The sequence below is a fragment of the Acinonyx jubatus genome, chromosome D1 (assembly GCF_027475565.1).
Source record: "Acinonyx jubatus isolate Ajub_Pintada_27869175 chromosome D1, VMU_Ajub_asm_v1.0, whole genome shotgun sequence".
In the NCBI taxonomy this organism is placed as follows: domain Eukaryota; kingdom Metazoa; phylum Chordata; class Mammalia; order Carnivora; family Felidae; genus Acinonyx; species Acinonyx jubatus.
Window position 1 is genome coordinate 106,507,011 of NC_069390.1, and position 17,736 is coordinate 106,524,746.

General features: G+C 39.9%; 2 protein-coding genes across 14 annotated transcripts in view; one reads left to right on the top strand and one right to left on the bottom strand.

Moving 5' to 3' along the window:
• The window catches only part of ATM (ATM serine/threonine kinase), a 131,438-nt gene extending 130,992 nt beyond the window's left edge, over positions 1–446 (bottom strand). For 7 of the 12 annotated variants that reach the window (XM_053204139.1, XM_053204141.1, XM_027036433.2 and 4 more), the window contains exon 1: positions 78–444. The gene's annotated coding sequence lies outside the window, so the exon portion shown is untranslated. Of the gene's footprint in view, positions 1–73 lie in introns of all 12 variants that reach the window. The other 5 variants (XR_003413223.2, XM_027036438.2, XM_027036434.2 and 2 more) reach the window with 4 other exon arrangements.
• Positions 447–490: 44 nt separating this feature from the next.
• Positions 491–17,736, top strand: part of LOC106983952 (protein NPAT) — a 57,608-nt gene continuing 40,362 nt past the window's right edge. The window contains exon 1 of one of the 2 annotated variants that reach the window (XM_015082143.3): positions 491–748. In XM_015082143.3, the coding sequence (XP_014937629.2) occupies positions 712–748 (37 nt within the window). In that variant the 5' untranslated portion in view covers positions 491–711. The remainder of the gene's footprint in view (positions 749–17,736) is intronic. The other variant, XM_053204152.1, reaches the window with a different exon arrangement.

The following is a 17,736-nucleotide window of genomic DNA, read 5'->3' on the forward strand; positions in this document are numbered from 1 at the left end:
GGGGCTGGCACAGAATGGCTTGGACGCCCCTCAAGTACCCCCACGCAGAAGCCGCTGCCTGCTCGCCGCGCACCTACCGCTGCACTCGAACGGCCAGAGTGCAATTTCCCAAAGCGGAGGCGGCGGCTGCAGCCTAAATCCCGCTCCACTCGCCTTTCCCCGCGTCCACAGCGGCTCCAGCCGAGTAGACACCCACTATTCCCGCTTCCGGTTCAAACGCGGCGTGCCCGCACAGCCTGGGTCTCCGGAGGAAGAAGTCAGAGTGACCCAGAAACGGGAACGGTCTGCCCATGCGCGACGACCCCCGCACGCTCTCCGCCTCCTGCCCTCGCTCCCCTCAAAACATTCGGCTCGTCTGAGCGAACGCGCCTGCGCGTCGCCCGCCAATGGCATGCGAACTTAAGCTCTCCGCTCGCCCTCCGACTTGGGCTCCCGCGCCTGCATCCCACCTCCTCGCCGCCTTCAGCCCCACCCCTCCTAACGCGAGGACGGAAGTGACGACAGTTCCGACGGGAACGGAGGCGGGTTTCATTTCGGCGCCTTTCTTTCTCCGGCGGAAGCGATTGGCGGACGTGGGGCGAAAGAGGCGGGCCAAATTGCCGCGGGTTCGGTGCCGCCACTGGAACCGGGAGATGCGGCGCAGGAGCTGTCGGTGTGTGGGCTTTCACCTGAGTCTCGTCTCCTATTGCGGTTCCTGCTGCGGCTTCGGTCATGCTGTTACCTTCGGACATTGCGCGGCTGGTTCTGGGTGAGTGCAGGCGCGGGAGGGACAGTTAGTGGGCCAGGCAGAGCAGGACGGACCGACCTTTGGGGCCAGAGGTTCTCCCGGGGCGGGGAGGCTCTGGGGTTTTGCCTCCGCGTTTGCAAGTTCTGACCGGCGGCCGTTCTCCCCCAGCCGGGCTCTCGGACCGCTTAAGCCTCTTTGTGTGGATGCTGCGCTCCCCGGAGGCTGCGTGGCGAGGGGAGGGCCCAGGAGAAGCCCGGGCGGAACACCTGAGGCCCGGATTCGGAGGGGGAGCCGGGCCTGCAAGCTTCGTTGGGACCCCTGCAAGGAGCCTTGTGGACGAGACGGACGGACCCACCTTCTAATTAGGAAAAATGAGGACGTCCCTGAGCCACCCGGTCGTGCAGAAAGACCTTCCCGACGCCCTATTCGTCCCTCGCCCTTAGAACTACGAATGTGGGGCGAACGGGGGTGATCTTGCCTCCCCATCCCTCACCCTCCCTCCCCGCAGTTAGTCGTCCGGCACCAAGGTCTGAAATGCCAGCTGCATGTCCTAAAACAGGACGGGCGAGCAATTTCGCAGAGGAAATGCCTTCCAGTTGAACGTTTTCTAGCTCTGATGGTTAGTGTTTTCCTCCATTTGAGGACGGTCGGTTCAGCGGGCCTGTTGTCAGGGCGTATTGTTTCTGTGGGAAACGGGTTTTGTTGTTGTTTGTTCCCAAAAGAATGGAGAGGGTCGTGCTGCTGAGCACCAGATCTGTAGGAAGCTCAAACCCTCAGATCCCGAGCCAGTGGTTTGCAGACCTCATACGCGACACCCCTGAAAGTAAATGGTAAACATCTGTGATGAAATTTCCCGTCGTGTCCACAGTAGTTGCCATTGTTACCTTATTGTTAGAAAATCCCATTAGTCTTACTTTTTTAAATACTCAGCCCTGCCCAGAAAAACAGGCCTTCGTGCACGGGGCTTTTGATGAGCACATTTTGCAGGAAACAGGAGAGACTAACGGTTCCACGGCCCGTTTTTGGAGAAACTAGTGACATAAGCTTAAACTAGTATTTTTGCTAATGTTTGGTTACTGTTTTGTCCACTTTATGAGAACTTATCAGTAGTTAGCCTCCATCTCTATCTGTGAGAAAAAGCTGACTATCTTGTAATTGTTAGTTACATTTACGAGGTTTATGGTAAACCTCATAACCTAAAGTAGACTTTCACAGTGTTGAAGATAATATTGACATACTTTGTTTTTTCTTGAAGGTGTATCATTTGGTTATGAATTTTTGAGTTTTGGCAATTTGGTTAATCCACCGGATTTTATGTAACGATAGAAGTCCTTAACAGGGTTTCTCACCTTGTTCGCTATTGACTTTTGGCGCCAGATAATTATTTATTATGGGGAGCTGTCCTGTGCATTGTGAGATGTTTAGATACCTGGCATGTATGGATAGGTGCCAGTAAGACCTCAGTCCCACCCCCACCCACTTATGACTTTTAAGAAATGTCTCTAAATATTGCCAGTATGTTCCCTGGAGGGCAAAATCACCCTCAGCTAAAAACAACCGGTCTGAAAGCAATATGATTTTCTAACTGGAATAATTCACACCTACTTGTGTACTCCACAAGCCATCTGCTCTGCTTGACTTCCTAGTTTTTTTAATGGATAAAAACTACAAATTGTTTCTTTTTCTAAAATTCTTTTTCATTCACATTCCAATTTAATTGCCGCCAATCCTACTTAATATGCCCGCCCCCCATGCCTTCTTTTGGACCTCTTTCGTAGCTTCGCAAATAGTCTTGCTATTGATATTTACTATTGAACAAGTCTGCCTAAAGCATTCACATTACACCTCCTATTCTAAAAGTTGAAAAACGTATGCACTTAACCAAAATTTAAAGTTGGGCAAAAGAGTGTAGTGTAATACAAAAGAAAGACTCCCCACCCACACCCATTCGTACTCTTCTCACTTAGTATTATGTATCTTGAAGTTATGTTAGCACCTGGTGATCCATAATTACAAAGCATAGAAGCCTAAAATAGTAATAGTTTCATTATTTCCTCATGATTCTTCTTTCAGTACAAAGCACCTTTTTCAGCAGCTCCCTTTTTGTTGGTTCCTTTTATTCATAATGTTCTTTAAGCAAATCTTTGCTTAGTATCGGACACTGTGCTAAATGCTAAGAATAGACAAGTTATCCCTTTAGAGTTCACATAATTAGGGTTGTGTTTTTTTTCTTTTACCCTTACGCATGTGCCCCTCCTGCCCCCCAAATGCTTTTCTTAGACCCCACCTGACGTTCCATCTAATGCCGTATTTACTTATGTTTGTGAAATGTACATAATATAAATATATACAACACTTGAGCCATTTTTAAGTGTATGGTTTTGTGGCATTGAGTACATTTACATTGTTCTGTAACCATCATCGACCTGTAGTTTTTCATATTCCCAAACTGAAAGTTGCCTTTCTGTCTTTGGTATTTTTGATCAGAGATTAATAAGACCAGCTTCGAGGGTTCTTGGAAGCCCCCCCAAAACTGTCTGTAAAGATTTATGTACAGTTGGGCATTTTTATGGGTACAGGATCCAAAACTGTTTTTGGATTTGTCAATAGGTTTGTTCCTTTCTATATGATTCAGAGTCCGTTCAGGAAAACTTAAAACCAATGTGAGTATTTAAAGGGAAGGGATTTAATGAGAGAATTGGTTACACTGGTGATAGAAGAACTAAGAAGACAAGCAGCTTTTGTGAACATACTCAGAGTAGCCTCAGCAGGAAGCCACTATGATAATCAGGAGGACAAGGAGAGATGAAGCAATCCAGAGGCTGGGTTCTCTCTGGGGAAGATGGAAGGTAGACTTGTCTGGTGAGGGAGCAGTTGTCACAGAGGATATTCTGCCAAGGTAAAGAAGAAGTGAGAGAAAACAATATGGCTTCTTCCAGTTGCCCTCCAGTCCCCTACCAGTGCTTTGCATTGTTTGGGTGCAGCTAGAAGCCAGCTGACCTGGAGCCTAGGAAACATTGCGTGGGGTCAGGTTTCCTATCTTTCGCAGCAGAGAAAGAGGAAGAAGAGATTGAAAGCAAACAGAACCAGAGTTGACACACTCCTGGAAGGTCAAGAGCCACTGATCCTATTCACCTGTATATAGCTAAGACATTATAAATACTTGATAAATATTTACAAACGTGCAACTGGGATCGTAACAGTCCTTTTTGCCTACTGATGTCATTTACCCATGTTTTCTGTTTTTATTCAGATTGTGTTTATTCATATTATTTATTCATAATAATATGTCATTGCTGACATTTACAGCTTTTTATGATCCTTACTCAGTCTGTCTTTTCAGTTGTATCTCCAGCTGTTCTCTTTCATATACATTGTGCTTCCTCCAAATTGGGCATGTTCTCCATACATGCTTTTCATCAGCTTTGTTGGGGATTCCCCAACCGTCCTTTGAGACTCAACATCTTCTTTGTGATAGTCATAATTTTCCCCAAGTCTAGTAATACTCTCTCTAGCCCCATCCCCTCAGGAAGTAACTCCTATTGTGTTACTACCTTTTCTTTGTATTACAGTTACTTGCATATGTATCTTTTGGGTCCTTTTAGATAACTTTTTTATAGACAGAAACTTGTTATTTGTGAATCTAGTTACATTAGTAAGTTAAGTCTTCCCAAGAATCACTTTTTTTTTTTAATTTTTTTTATTAGTTTTCTTTATTTTTGAGAGGCAGAGAAAGAGAGCGTGTGAGTCGGGGAGGGGCAGAGAGAGGGGGAGGCACAGAATCTGAAGCAGGCTCCAGGGTCTGAGCTGTCAGCACAGAGCCCAATGCGGGGCCTGAACCCACGGACCGTAAGATCATGACCTGAGCTGAAGTCAGATGGTCAACCGACTGAGCCACCCAGGCGTCCCTGAATCACTTACATATTTAAAATATCATTAATCATTAAATAATTGGATAATTTCTGTAAAAGTATTATATGTCAGAGATTGGGGCACCTGGGTGGTTCAGTCAGTTAAGCTCAGGTTGGGCTCAGGTCACGATCTCGTGGTTGGTGAGTTCGAGCCCTGTGACGGGCTCTGTCTGACAGCTCAGAGCCAGGAGCCTGCTTTAGATTCTGTGTTTCCCTCTCTGCCCCTCCCCTGCTTGCATTCTGTCTCTCCCTGTCAGAAATAAAACAGTTTTTAAAAAAAATGTGAAGGAGTTATTTTCAAGTCGGGGGTTTTGAGATCTCTTGCTTTCTTCATGAGGCACCTCTCTTTCTTTCTCCATAAATAGAATGAAAGAAGATCGACTCTTGCCATGAGTCTAAAATTTTAATACTCTAGGTATAATTAGGATTTTATCTTTCCTTCTCTTTTCTAGTTATATTTCCCGTTTGGTCTGTTTTGTTACTCATTACTCCCTCCACTGAAAAGCAGGCTGAAGACAGTATTAAGAAAAAAGGAAACTCAGGCATGCTTTCTTACCTTTTGTACATCTTTGAAAATAAGTTTACATAAAAGCTGTCTTTAGAAGTAAAAAATAATCACTAATGTTAATTAAAGAGTAATATGTATTATAATAAGATCTTTGACCCCTATTTTGTATTTTCATTGTAAATTTTGACATTTGGAATAATTTATACCTAAAACTTCCACTATTTTTTTTTACAATATTTTATTAAATGAAAATTTTTTTTTAAATTTTTTTTTTAACGTTTTATTTATTTTTGAGACAGAGAGAGACAGAGCATGAACGGGGGAGGGTCAGAGAGAGAGGGAGACACAGAATCGGAAGCAGGCACCAGGCTCTGAGCCATCAGCCCAGAGCCTGACGCGGGGCTCGAACTCACGGACCGCGAGATCGTGACCTGAGCTGAAGTCGGACGTTTAACCGACTGAGCCACCCAGGCGCCCCTAAATGAAAATTTTACATACAGTGGAAATCACTCATTCTCAGTTCTGTGAGTTTTTGTTTTATTTAATTTTTTTAATTTACATCCAAATTAGCATCTGGTGCAACAATGATTTCAGGAGTAGGTTCCTCAGTGCCCCTTACCCATTTAGCCCATCCCCCCCTCCCATAACCCCTCCAGTAACCCTCTGTTTGTTCTCCATTTTTATGAGTCTCTCATGCTTTGTCCCCCTCCCTGTTTTTATATTTTTGTTTTCCTTCCCTTATGCTCATCTGTTTTGTCTCTTTAAGTCCTCATATGAGTGAAGTCGTATGATTTTTGTCTTTCTCTGACTTAATTTCACTTAGCATAATGCCCTCCAGTTCCATCCACGTAGTTGCAAATGGCAAGATTTCATTCTTTTTGATTGCCGAGTACTACTCCAATGTATGTGTGTATATATATATATATATGTATATATATATATGTACACACCACATCTTCCTTATCCATTCATCCATCGATGGTCATTTGGGCTCTTTCCATACTTTGGCTATTGTTGATAGTGCTGCTATAAACTTAGGGGTGCAGGTGTCCCTTCGAAAGAGCACACCTGTATCCCTTGGATAAATGCCTAGTAGTGCAACTGCTGGGTCATAGGGTAGTTCTATTTTTAGTTTTTTGAGGAACCTCCATACTGTTTTCCAGAGTGGCTGCACCAGCTTGCATTCCCAGCTTCTATTATTTTAATAGAATTGGTCACGATCTAGTACTTAATGATGATAAGTAAGCTTTTAGTAAGCAAATAACTGGTTTTATATATATATATGTATGTGCATGTGTATATGTATGTGTGTATGTATACGTCTGCGTGTGTGTGTGTGTATATATATATGTATGTGTAAGCTTTGAAGTAGTCAAAACTATGAAGTAGGCACTTAATACAATTACCACATTGTTTTGGAAGTCTTAAGACAAAAGTAAAGCAAAATACATCAAGTCTAATCTAAAGTGTCCAATCTGGATCGCCCAAAGTTGGGCATGTTTTTTGTTTTGTTTTTAAAGAATTGGTGTGTTTTTTTCTTAAGATTTTATTTTTAAGTAACCTCTACACCCAACATGTCACTCAACAACACGAGATCAAGGATTGCATATTGCACTGGCGGAGCCAGCCAGGCGCCCCTGAAGAATCCTTTTACTTCATCTGAAGCAGTCATCAACCCAGATGGTATTCTGATTCCAGTGTCCAAATCACATCAGTCTAGAATAATTGACCCCACCTTCAGGACCACTCAGAATCTGGATTTTAGGATGCTGTGGCTATTTGGGTTTTTTCCTAACTATGTAACCTGATACAGATCTTGGAAAAACCATTTAATGTCATCTGTGCCCAGTTTCTTCTTCTTCAGATTGAGGAAGCCCTAGGTCCATCTCAGGTCTAAATTCTGTGATTCCTGGATAAAGAAATCTGCAGGCAGGAGGCTCTCATCAGTGTCTCTGGGAGGGTTCCTAGTGCCCTGCAGCCCAGCAGCAGAATGAAGCTCACTTACTGAAGGGCCACCTCATGACTTAATGGGCTTTGATGTGGGCAGCTACGTTTTAATTTTCTCTGAGAGCACATTCCCTGGGGTAAACTGTGCTTTGCAGTGGAATAATGGCCATGTCAGATACTTGGATTGCTAGAGAGTATCTCATTTAGAAGTCCGTTTCAAATCACATTCCTCTGGTAGTTTTTCTATCAAAACAAAATAAAAGCTCCCAAACGAATATTTATCTCGGAGTTTAAATCTGTTGGAATGATAAAAGGATCTAAGAGTTAAGCATCTGTAAAATATTTGAAGCTGGGTGAAATCGCAAATACTAATTCTAACAGTCTCTGTTAAATTTGAGTAGAAGCCAAAGGAACTAACAGAATCCCTGGGAACACTTTCAATATAAACTGTTAATCCTATGGTCATGACTAATAACTCGAATTATAAGAGTTGAGGAAAGGCATAAATTGTCTGTACAAGCACAAAATCAGCCCTACACATGAGAAAATGGGTCATGTGGAGGATGCTGAAAAGTCTTTTGTCCCTCTCTGGTAAACTGATGATAATGCTACAAGATGGAAACCAGGCTATAAAATAAAGTAAGCCATTCTGCCTGAATTTTCAGGATTAGGTACCCATACTCCTGCACACATGCATCATAGCTTTAAACATCACTAGTTTTCTCTGATTATGGGCCAGACATTAAATATTTTTTTTACATCTTTTTTAATGGACTTTTTTAAAATTTGTTTTGAGAGGGAGTGTGTGTGTGTGAGTGAGTGAGCGAGCGAGCGGGGGAGTGGCAGAGAGAGAGAGGGAGAGTGAGAATCCCAAGCAGGCTCAGCACTGTCAGTACCAAGCCCAGTACAAGGCTCAATCTTAAAACCTGAGCCAGTATCAGGAGTTGCACACTTAACTGACTGAGCCACCCAGACACCCCATATTTTATTATCTTATTTGATCTTCTCAAGGGCCCAGAAAAGTAGCAACTGCTTGCTCTATGATACATTGGTGGAAAGCGAGGTCCCAAGAGGATATATGTGTGCTATAAACTGCTTTTAAATGCCAGAAAACACTGAAAGACCGTCCTTGATCATAGATTTTTATTCATGTGTTCATTTAGCTATCCATTTATTCAGGAACTCGTTCAATTTTTAATTTTTTTTCAACTTTTTTTATTTATTTTTGGGACAGAGAGAGACAGAGCTTGAACGGGGGAGGGGCAGAGAGAGGGAGACACAGAATCGGAAACAGGCTCCAGGCTCCGAGCCATCAGCCCAGAGCCTGACGCGGGGCTCGAACTCACGGACCGCGAGATCGTGACCTGGCTGAAGTCGGACGCTTAACCGACTGCGCCACCCAGGCGCCCCAATTTTTAACAAACCCTACTCCAAAGAAAGCTTCCTGAAAATCCAGCCTATCCCTCTTTTTTGCTGTATTTTATTGTATATGTGTATGCTACATATACAATATGTATTGTGTATGTGTAAACAATATATGTATCATTAACGTATATGCTGTGTTCACCAGTTGATGCATATTTGAGTTTTATAAAGCTTATACAAACTTAAAAAATGTTTATAACCTTGCTTACAAGTTTGTGTGTGGACATAAGTTTCATTTCATTTGAGTACCAAAAAGTAGTTGCTAAATTGAGTTTACTATCTCACTGTTTGTTTTCTGTTTGTCTCATTTGTTTCCAACCAAAAAATGTGCCATTTTTTCCTACATTCTTATGGGTTATTTTTAGTATTCCATTTTGTCTACACTACTAGCTTATTAACTTTAGCTGTTTGTTTTCATTTTTAAAAAGTAAAGCAGAACACATTAAATCTAATCTAAAGTGGGAACTCTAGATTGCCTAAACTTGGACATGTTTCTAAGAGCCAAAGATAAATATCTTAGCTATTTTAAGATGCATTGTAATTTTTGAACGTTTTTTATAGAAGCAACTTAGTCTTTTAACAAAGCCTTTTCTGAAGTGTATACTGAAGTGTAATGTCTTATGATAAGCCATAAACTGTCTGATCTGTAACCATTCCTTGGCCAGCATATGCTACCACAAGTGACCATATTATTCTGAGAAAGGTTACTTCTGTTACTACATTGTGTTTAGGGAGGTATTTCTCAACCTTACTTCATTATCATACCCTTAAGGAGTATTTTTAGACTCCCCCCCCCCCCATTTCCAAATATTTTAATGGCACAAGTACACTATTTACATATTGTGTGTATATCTGTGACTTATGCATAAAAACAGTGGTATTTTCTTTGTTCCCTTGCTGCCTTTGTACCAATTTTCATCCCCTTAAGGCTGTGTTGTTCTTTTGAGAATGTTTGGTCTGCAGAAAAGCAAATCCACTTTAAGGAATTAGATTTCACACCACCACCTGTTAGAAGTTTCAAGTGGTTATGAATACATCTGGGTGATTAGAAGTTTTGAAACTCTCCCATGGAAAGAAATTGTTTATCTTCAGTTTAAATTCTGAAGCATATAAAAAGCTTCACCTGCCCTGATTCCAGAGTGACTCCAGTGGTTCTTAACATATTTTAAACTTCTGTATTCATGAAATCCTAGTAGCAGCTGACTTACTACAAATAATGTAACTCAAAAAGCAAACCTTCATAAAAATGATAACTTCTCAGCTGGCTGTAGAATTATAAGGGTTTATATTTGAGCTCTTTATTTGTAAAAAATAAAAAAGGAAAAAATAGCCATTTATCCTTGATCTGCTTTCCTGTTTGAGGTGATTTCACATCTTCAGTGATAGAGATATTGAAGTAGTAATATATGAGATAAAAGGTTTCTTCTGTTTCTAAATGTCCTCCCATACTCCAAAGGACATATCTTTGGGGTTTTTATTGGTATATTTATTTGTTTCTTCCTGTAGCATTAGTTAACAAAAGGTTGGAAAACCGATTCATCACCTGTAAGTAGAAAGTGGTGAGTTGGTTCCCAGATCCCAATTAGGCCATTTCCTAAAATGGGATGACAGTTTTCTGGCTCTTTCCTTTTATAACCTTCATATATAATGACTTCATAGGCACTCTTGCTACTTTTTTGACTTGGAGGGCCTGGTTAAAGACACAGTTCCAGGTGAGAAGAGTAGAACCTTATAATTTTAAAGTTGGAAGAGACCTAAATAATTGCATTGGTAGTTAAATACTTGAGTACTGTACTAGCACTGAGATGAGTCTACTACAAAAGTATCTGATAAGAGGAGTATAATACATGCCAAAAAAGAGTCTCTGAGTAAGTGGTAGTTACCCTAGACCTGAAAAATGAGTTGGAATTAACTAGACTAAGAAAGGATAAGCTGCCCAAGCAACAGGAATGACATTTACAATGGCCTTTATATCAGAACATTCATGAATTTGCACAATTGAGAGACCAGTTAGTCTGAGAGAGATGGAATGACACAAGTCTCAAGAAGAAATTGGGATGGAAAACAAGTAGAACTTCATATAACATATTAAGAATTAAGGATTACATTTTTACTTTGAGTTTATGTACCACAACATGTAGAATTCAGTGGTTTTCAGTATATTCACAATGTTGTGCAACCATCATCACTATGTTAATTCCAGAATGTTTCTGTCATCCCAGAAAGAAACCCCAAACCCGTTAACAGCCACTCCCACTTGCCCCATCCCCCCTATCCTCTAGCAACCACTAATTTCCTTTTGTCTCTGTGGATTTGCCTATTCTGGACATTTTATATAAATGGAATTATAGTAAAACCTTGGTTTGTTGAGCAGAATTCATTTCGGAAACATGCTTGTAATCCAAAGCACTTGTATTTCAAAGTGAATTTCGAGAACCATTGACTCAGTTGTGATCACGTGACATTCATTGTCATGTACTACTAGTATTGTGAGACATCACTGGTTTATCAAGTTTTGTATTAGAAATGTTCACTGCTCTTACAGAACACTTGCAGAACAAGTTATCCAAGGTTTTACTGCATACAGTGTGTGAGCTTACTGCTGCAATCCAAGGTTTTACCGTATTGACTTCTAGAATGTAATGTTTTCAGGATTCATCCATGTTGCAGCAAGTGGAAGTAGTACTTTGCATGGCTGAATACTGTTCCATTGTATGGATATTCCACATTTTGTCCATTCACTGATGGACATTTAAGTTGTTTCCACTTTTTGGATATTAAGAAAAATGCTGTGAGCACTCATTGTACAAGTTTTGTTTGGACATATTGTTTCAGCTCTCTTACATATATACCTTAGTAGAATCACTTGGTCATTTGGCAATTCTATGTTTAATATTTCTGAGAACTTCACAAGGAATTTTCTAATGATTTTGTACTACTTTAAGTTCCTACCAGCAATGTATGAGATTTCCAGTTTCATCACATCTTTGCCAATATTCACGACTGTCTTAATTCTGGCTATCCTAGTGGTATGAATTGGTGTATCCCATTGTAGTTTTGGTTTTAAATTTTCCTAATTACTAATGAAGTTGAGCCTCTTCTCAGGTGCTTAATGGTTTGTTCGTTATAAATTCTGGATTGTGGTTCCTTATCAGGTAGATGAGTTGCACATATTTTCTTCCATTTCATCCATTGTCTTTTCATTGAAAGCACAAATTGTTTTTAATTTTGGTGAAATTCATTTCATCTAATTTTTTCTTTGGTTGCTTGTTCTTTAAATGTCATAACTAAGAAACCATTACCTGATCTGATGTCAGAAATATTTACACCTCTGTTTTGTTCTAAGACTTTTATGGGTTTTGCTCTTAAACTTACATCTTTGATCTATTTTTAGTTAATTTTTATATTTGGCATGAGGCATGAGGATCCAACTTCATTCTTTTGCATGTGGGTATCCAGTTCTCCCAGCATCAGTTGTTGAAAAGACTATTTCCCCCATTGAGTTGACTTGGCGCTGTTTCTGAAAATCAGTTGACCATAAATGTCTGGACTGTGAATTCTGTCCCATTGATCTATGTGTCTATCCTTATGCCTGTAACATATTAGCTTGATTACTATTACATAGTAGTATATTTTGAAATGGGTGTTTCTCCACCAGCTATTTCATCTTGAAGATTGTTTTAACTACTCTGTGTCCCTTGTATTATGGATGTTAGGATCAGTTTGTGAATTTCTGCACAAAAGACCACTAAAATTTTGATAGAGATTATGTTGAGTCTGAGAGTATTGACATCTCAATAATATTAACTCTTCTAATCCATTAACAAGGTATATCTATCCATTTGTTTAGTCTTTAATATCTTTGAGTGGTATTTTAGTTTTTAGTATAATTTCCTTCTTTTGCTAAACTTATTCCTCCTGTTTTATTCTTTTTGATGCTGTTGTAAATGAAACTTTTTTTAATTTCATTTTTGAAATTCATTGTTCATTGCAAGTATATAGAAATGCAGTTAAATTTTGCATATTTATCATGTATTCTGCAGCCTTACTGAAGTCATTTATTGACTTTAATAGTTTTTCTGTGTACATGGATTCCTTAAATTTTCCTATTTAAGACATCATATCATCTGCGAATGGGGATATTTGATTTTTTTCCTTTCCAATCTGGATGCTTTTTATTTTATTTTCTTTCCTAATTGCCCAAGCTAGAACCTCTAGTACAGTGTTGCATTGAAATGGCAAGAGCAGGCATCATCTTGTCTGTGATCTTATGGGGGAAGCTTTGACTCTTTCACCCTTGAGATGTGATATGTTACCTGTGGGATTTTCATAGATGCCTTTATCAGGTTGAAGAAATTCCCTTATATTCCTAATATTTGCATCATGAAAAGATACTGGAATTTGTCATGGTTTTCTGCATCTTATGAGATAACATGGTTTTTGTTCTTTATTAATATATAGGGTAATGGCTACTAGATATTTAATATCGTGTGTTACATGGATTTATTTTTGTTTTATTGAACTAGTCTTGCATTTCTGGCACAATTGTACTTTGTCATGGTGTATAATCATTTTTAAATGTTACTGAATTTATTTTGTTAGTATTATGTTGAGAATTATTACATCTACTTTCTCATGGGGGATATTGGTGTGTAGTTTTCTTGTGATGTTATTGTCTGGTTTTATTATCAGATTATTACTACCACTAGCAACTGAATTGGGAAATCTCTCTTTTATTTATTTATTACTTTTTTTAAAAGAGTTGGTGAAATTTCTTCAGTGTTTGATAGAATTCACCAGTGAGGCCATTTGATCCTAGGCTTTTCTTTGTGAAAAGATTCTTTATTACAGTTAAATCTCTTTACTTGTTTTAAGTCTGTTCAGATTTTCTCTTCTTTCTTGAGTCCGTTTAATGTCTCTGTAAGAAGTATCTGTTTTACCTGGGCTCTCTAAATTGTTCATAGTACATACAACTATTCATAGTATCCCTTTATAATCCAGTTTATTTCTGTAATTTAATAGTAATGTCCCCCCTTTTCATTTCTGAATATAGGAATTTAAGTCTTCTTTATCAGTCTCATTACAGATTTGTTGATTTTTGTTAGTCTTTTCAGATAATCAACTTTTAGTTTCATAGATTTGTCTCTTTTGTTATTCTGTTTCATTTTTTTTTCTACTCTATTTTCTTTCTTCTGCTTTCTTTTGGGTTTAGTTTGCCCTTCTTCTAGTTTATAAAATGGAAGGATAGGGTATTGGTTTGAGATATTTTATCTTTTTTTTAAGTTTTTATTTATTTATTTTGAAAAGAGTACATGCAGGAGGGGCAGAGGGAGGGAGGGAGAGAGAAAATCCCAAGCAGGCTCCAGACTGTCAGCACAGAGCCTGACACAGGGCTCAAACCCATGAAACATGGGACCATGACCCAAGCCAAAATCAGGAGTCAGTTGCTCAACTGATTGAGCCACCCATGCACCCGCAGGATTTTATCTTTTAAATACAGGTATTTACTGGGACGCCTGTGTTGTTGAGTTAACCCAGCGTCTGACTCTTGATATAAGCTCAAGTCTTGATCTCAGAGTCATGAGTTCAATCCCTGCATTGGGCCCTGAGCTGGACGTGAAGCCTGCTTTGAAAAAAAAAACCAAAAAACAGGTATTTAAAGCTATAAATATGCCACTAAGCACTGCTGTAGTTGTATCCTGTTTTAGCATGTTGCATTTTTGTTTTTGTTTATCTCAAAATATTGTCTCCTTTTGTTTTCTTCTTTGATGCTTTGATTATTTAAGAGAGTGTTGTTTAATTTCTGAGTGTTTGTGGGGCGCCTGGTTGACTCAGTCGTTTGAGCATCCGACTTCACCTCAGGTGATCGCAGGGTTCGTGGGTTCAAGCCCCACGTTCGCTCTGTACTGACACTTCAGAGCCTGGAGGCTGCTTTGGATTCTGTGTCTCCCTCCCACCTCCCCCTTTTGCACTCTCTCTTTCTCAAAAATAAATGTTAAAAAACTTTTTAAAAAATTTGTGCATATTTATGAATTTCTTATTATTGATTTCTAATTTCATTCTGTTAGGGTCAGAGAGTATCCTCTATATGATTTCCATCAATTTTTAAATTTATTATATGTCCTAATACATAGTTTATCCTGGAAGATGTTCACATACACCTGAGAAGAAAATATATTCGGCTATCGTTGGGTGTAGTACACTATAGAAGTTAGGTCTAGTTGGTTTATAGTGTTCAAGTCTTCTGTTTCCTTATTGAACTCTCTAGTTGTCTATTCATTATGGAAAGTGAGACTTTTTTGGGGTGCCTGGGTGGCGCAGTCAGTTAAGCGTCCGACTTCAGCCAGGTCACGATCTCGCGGTCCGGGAGTTCGAGCCCCGCGTCAGGCTCTGGGCTGATGGCTCAGAGCCTGAAGCCTGTTTCCGATTCTGTGTCTCCCTCTCTCTCTGCCCCTCCCCCGTTCATCTCTGTCTCTCTCTGTCCCAAAAATAAATAAACGTTGAAAAAAAAATTAAAAAAAAAAAAGTGAGACTTTTTTGAAGTGTATAACTTTTATTGAATTGTCTAGTTCTTGTTGCACTTTTGTGAGTGTCTCCTGTGTGTTTTGTGTATCTTTTGAATGATTGGATATTTTTTCGCCATCTTTGCCCCTACTAACAATGTTTGTCTTACTTTGTCTGATTCATTGTAGCCTCTTCAGCTCTTCGTTCCTGTATGAATGGTGTATCTTTTTCCATCCTTTTATTGTAATCCATTATTTAAGTGTTTATTTCTAGAAGAGGGAGAGTGAGTGGGTGAGGGGCAGAGAGAGAGAGGGAGACAGGGGATCTGAAGCAGGTTCTGTGCTGACAGCCCAGAGCCCCATGTGGAGCTGGAACTCACAAACTGCGAGATCATGACCTCCTGAGCTGAGGTCAAACACTTAACCGACTGAGCCATCTAGGCGCCCTGAGAGAAGGAATATGAAACAGGCTCCACAGTCAGCATGGAGCCCGACATGGGGCTCAATCCCACAATCTGGGGATCATGACCTGAGCCAAAATCAAGAATGAGATGCCCAACCAAATGAGCCACCCTAGGGGCTCCCCTAGGATTCCCTTTAATATTTCTTATAGAGTGAGTCTGCTAGCAACAGTGCGTCTGAGTTTTGTTTTGTTAATGTGGAAATATCTTAATTTGTCCAATTTGAATGAGTTTTGCTGGTCTTGGTTGACTTTTTTGTTAGCATTTTGTATGTGTCATCTCCCTGCCTGTGGTCTCTGTGGTTTCTAATGAGAAAAAAGCCATTAATCCTACTGCGGATTGCTTATATGTGATGAGCTGTTTCTGATTTCAAGATTCTCTCTTGGTGTTTTGACAGTTTGAATATGCTGTGTCTAGGTGTGGATTTCTTTCACTTGATCCCACTTGGAGTTTATTGGCCTTCCTGCATGAATAGATTAACGTGTTTGCAAAAATTTTGGAGGTTCATTATTTGTACATTATTTCTTCAAATAGTCTTGCTTTTTTCTGTGTCTCTTCTCTTGGGACTTTGATAATGCGTGTCTTGGTACAGCTGATGTTACGCCACAGCTCCCAGGGACTCTGTTCACTTTTTGCGATCCTATTTGTTTTTGTTCCTTATGCTGGATACAGATCATCTGATCTGTGTTCAGGTTCACTGATTCTTTGATCTGCCTCAAATCTGTTGAGCCCCCCTCTAGAGAATTTCTCATTTTAGTTCTACTTTTCAACTCTAGAATTTCTACTTGGTTTTTATTTTGTTTATGCTTTTTGTAGAATTTCTGTCTTATTTCTGTTTGGTGAAACATTGCTCTCATAATCTTTTTAGGTATTTATGAATAGTTTTCTTTAATTCTCTGAACTTATTTAAAATAGCTGACTTTTTAAAAGTTTTAACTATAGTGTCTTGGTTTCCTTAGGAATGATGTCTGTTGACTACTTTTATTTCCCCTTGCATATGAGGCATACTTTCTTGTTTCTGTGCATGTCTCATAATTTTTTGTTGAAAATTTTACGTTTTAAATAATATAATGTGACAACTCTTATAATCAGACTCTCTTTGTTACTGCACTTTATTGCTTCAGTAGTGGCTGTGAACTGCTGCCTGAACTAATTCTGTAAGGTCTATAGTCTTTAAATTTATATCCTATGATTGGAGAATGATTTTTTTCATTTTTTAAATTTATTTTTTTTAATGTGTATTTATTTTTGAGAGAGAGGGAGAGCCAGAGCTTGAGCAGGGGAGCTCCAGAGACAGCGAGAGACACAGAAATCAAAGCAGGCTCCAGGCTCTGAGCTGTCAGCCCAGAGCCCAACGCGGGGCTCGAACTCACAAGCTGTGAGCTCATGACCTGAGCTGAAGTTGGACGCTTAACTGGCTAAGCCCCCGAAGCGCCCCCATTCCCCTGCCTTTTTTTTCATTTTTTAAATGCTTGCTGTCAGTTAGTCTCCCTTTGTTTACCAAGGGGCTGTGTGTATATTGGGCACACTTCAACATTCAGCTAAACCATTGACGACTCTGCCTGAGCTTTCACTTCCTGCTTCCGCAGAGCCTTACCTAGTAAGCCAGAGGCGAGGGCTTGGGGCCTTGTCACGTATATTCTGAGTATGCACGTTGCCCTATAGTTGCACGTGGCCTCCTACTATCTCAGGAATATATCCTAGCTTTTCATAGCCTGCCATGTAGTCTTCATGCCCCAGCTTTTTTTTTCCTTTTAACTTTTTTGAGTTAGCTTGTTTGTCCTACTCTTCTGTCACAGGCAGCTGTAGTGTTTAGCAATTTGTGCCGGTAGTTTTAAGCAAACATCTTAAAGAAGTTTCTTTGCACTGGGTAAATTCAGATTCATCTCAGACACAAGCCATGCAACCAGAGTTTTACAGGGAATTTTCACACAGGTCACATTATGACAATTTCTGGAAATGAGTCTTTGGAAAAATTTCAGCATATCCAGCCCCTCCATTGGCTGCTAGGCTGTTTTAATTGTGATTGCAGGCTATTGACTTTCAAGTATATATTGCTGAGCTAGGGAGATGATCATGGGAATAGAGCTAGTTTAAGTGCCAAGATGTTCATTATACGTGATGTTCATCTATTTTTCTTTTTTTTTTTTCAATGTTTTTTATTTATTTTTGGGACAGAGAGAGAGCATGAACGGGGGAGGGGCAGAGAGAGAGAGGGAGACACAGAATCGGAAACAGGCTCCAGGCTTCGAGC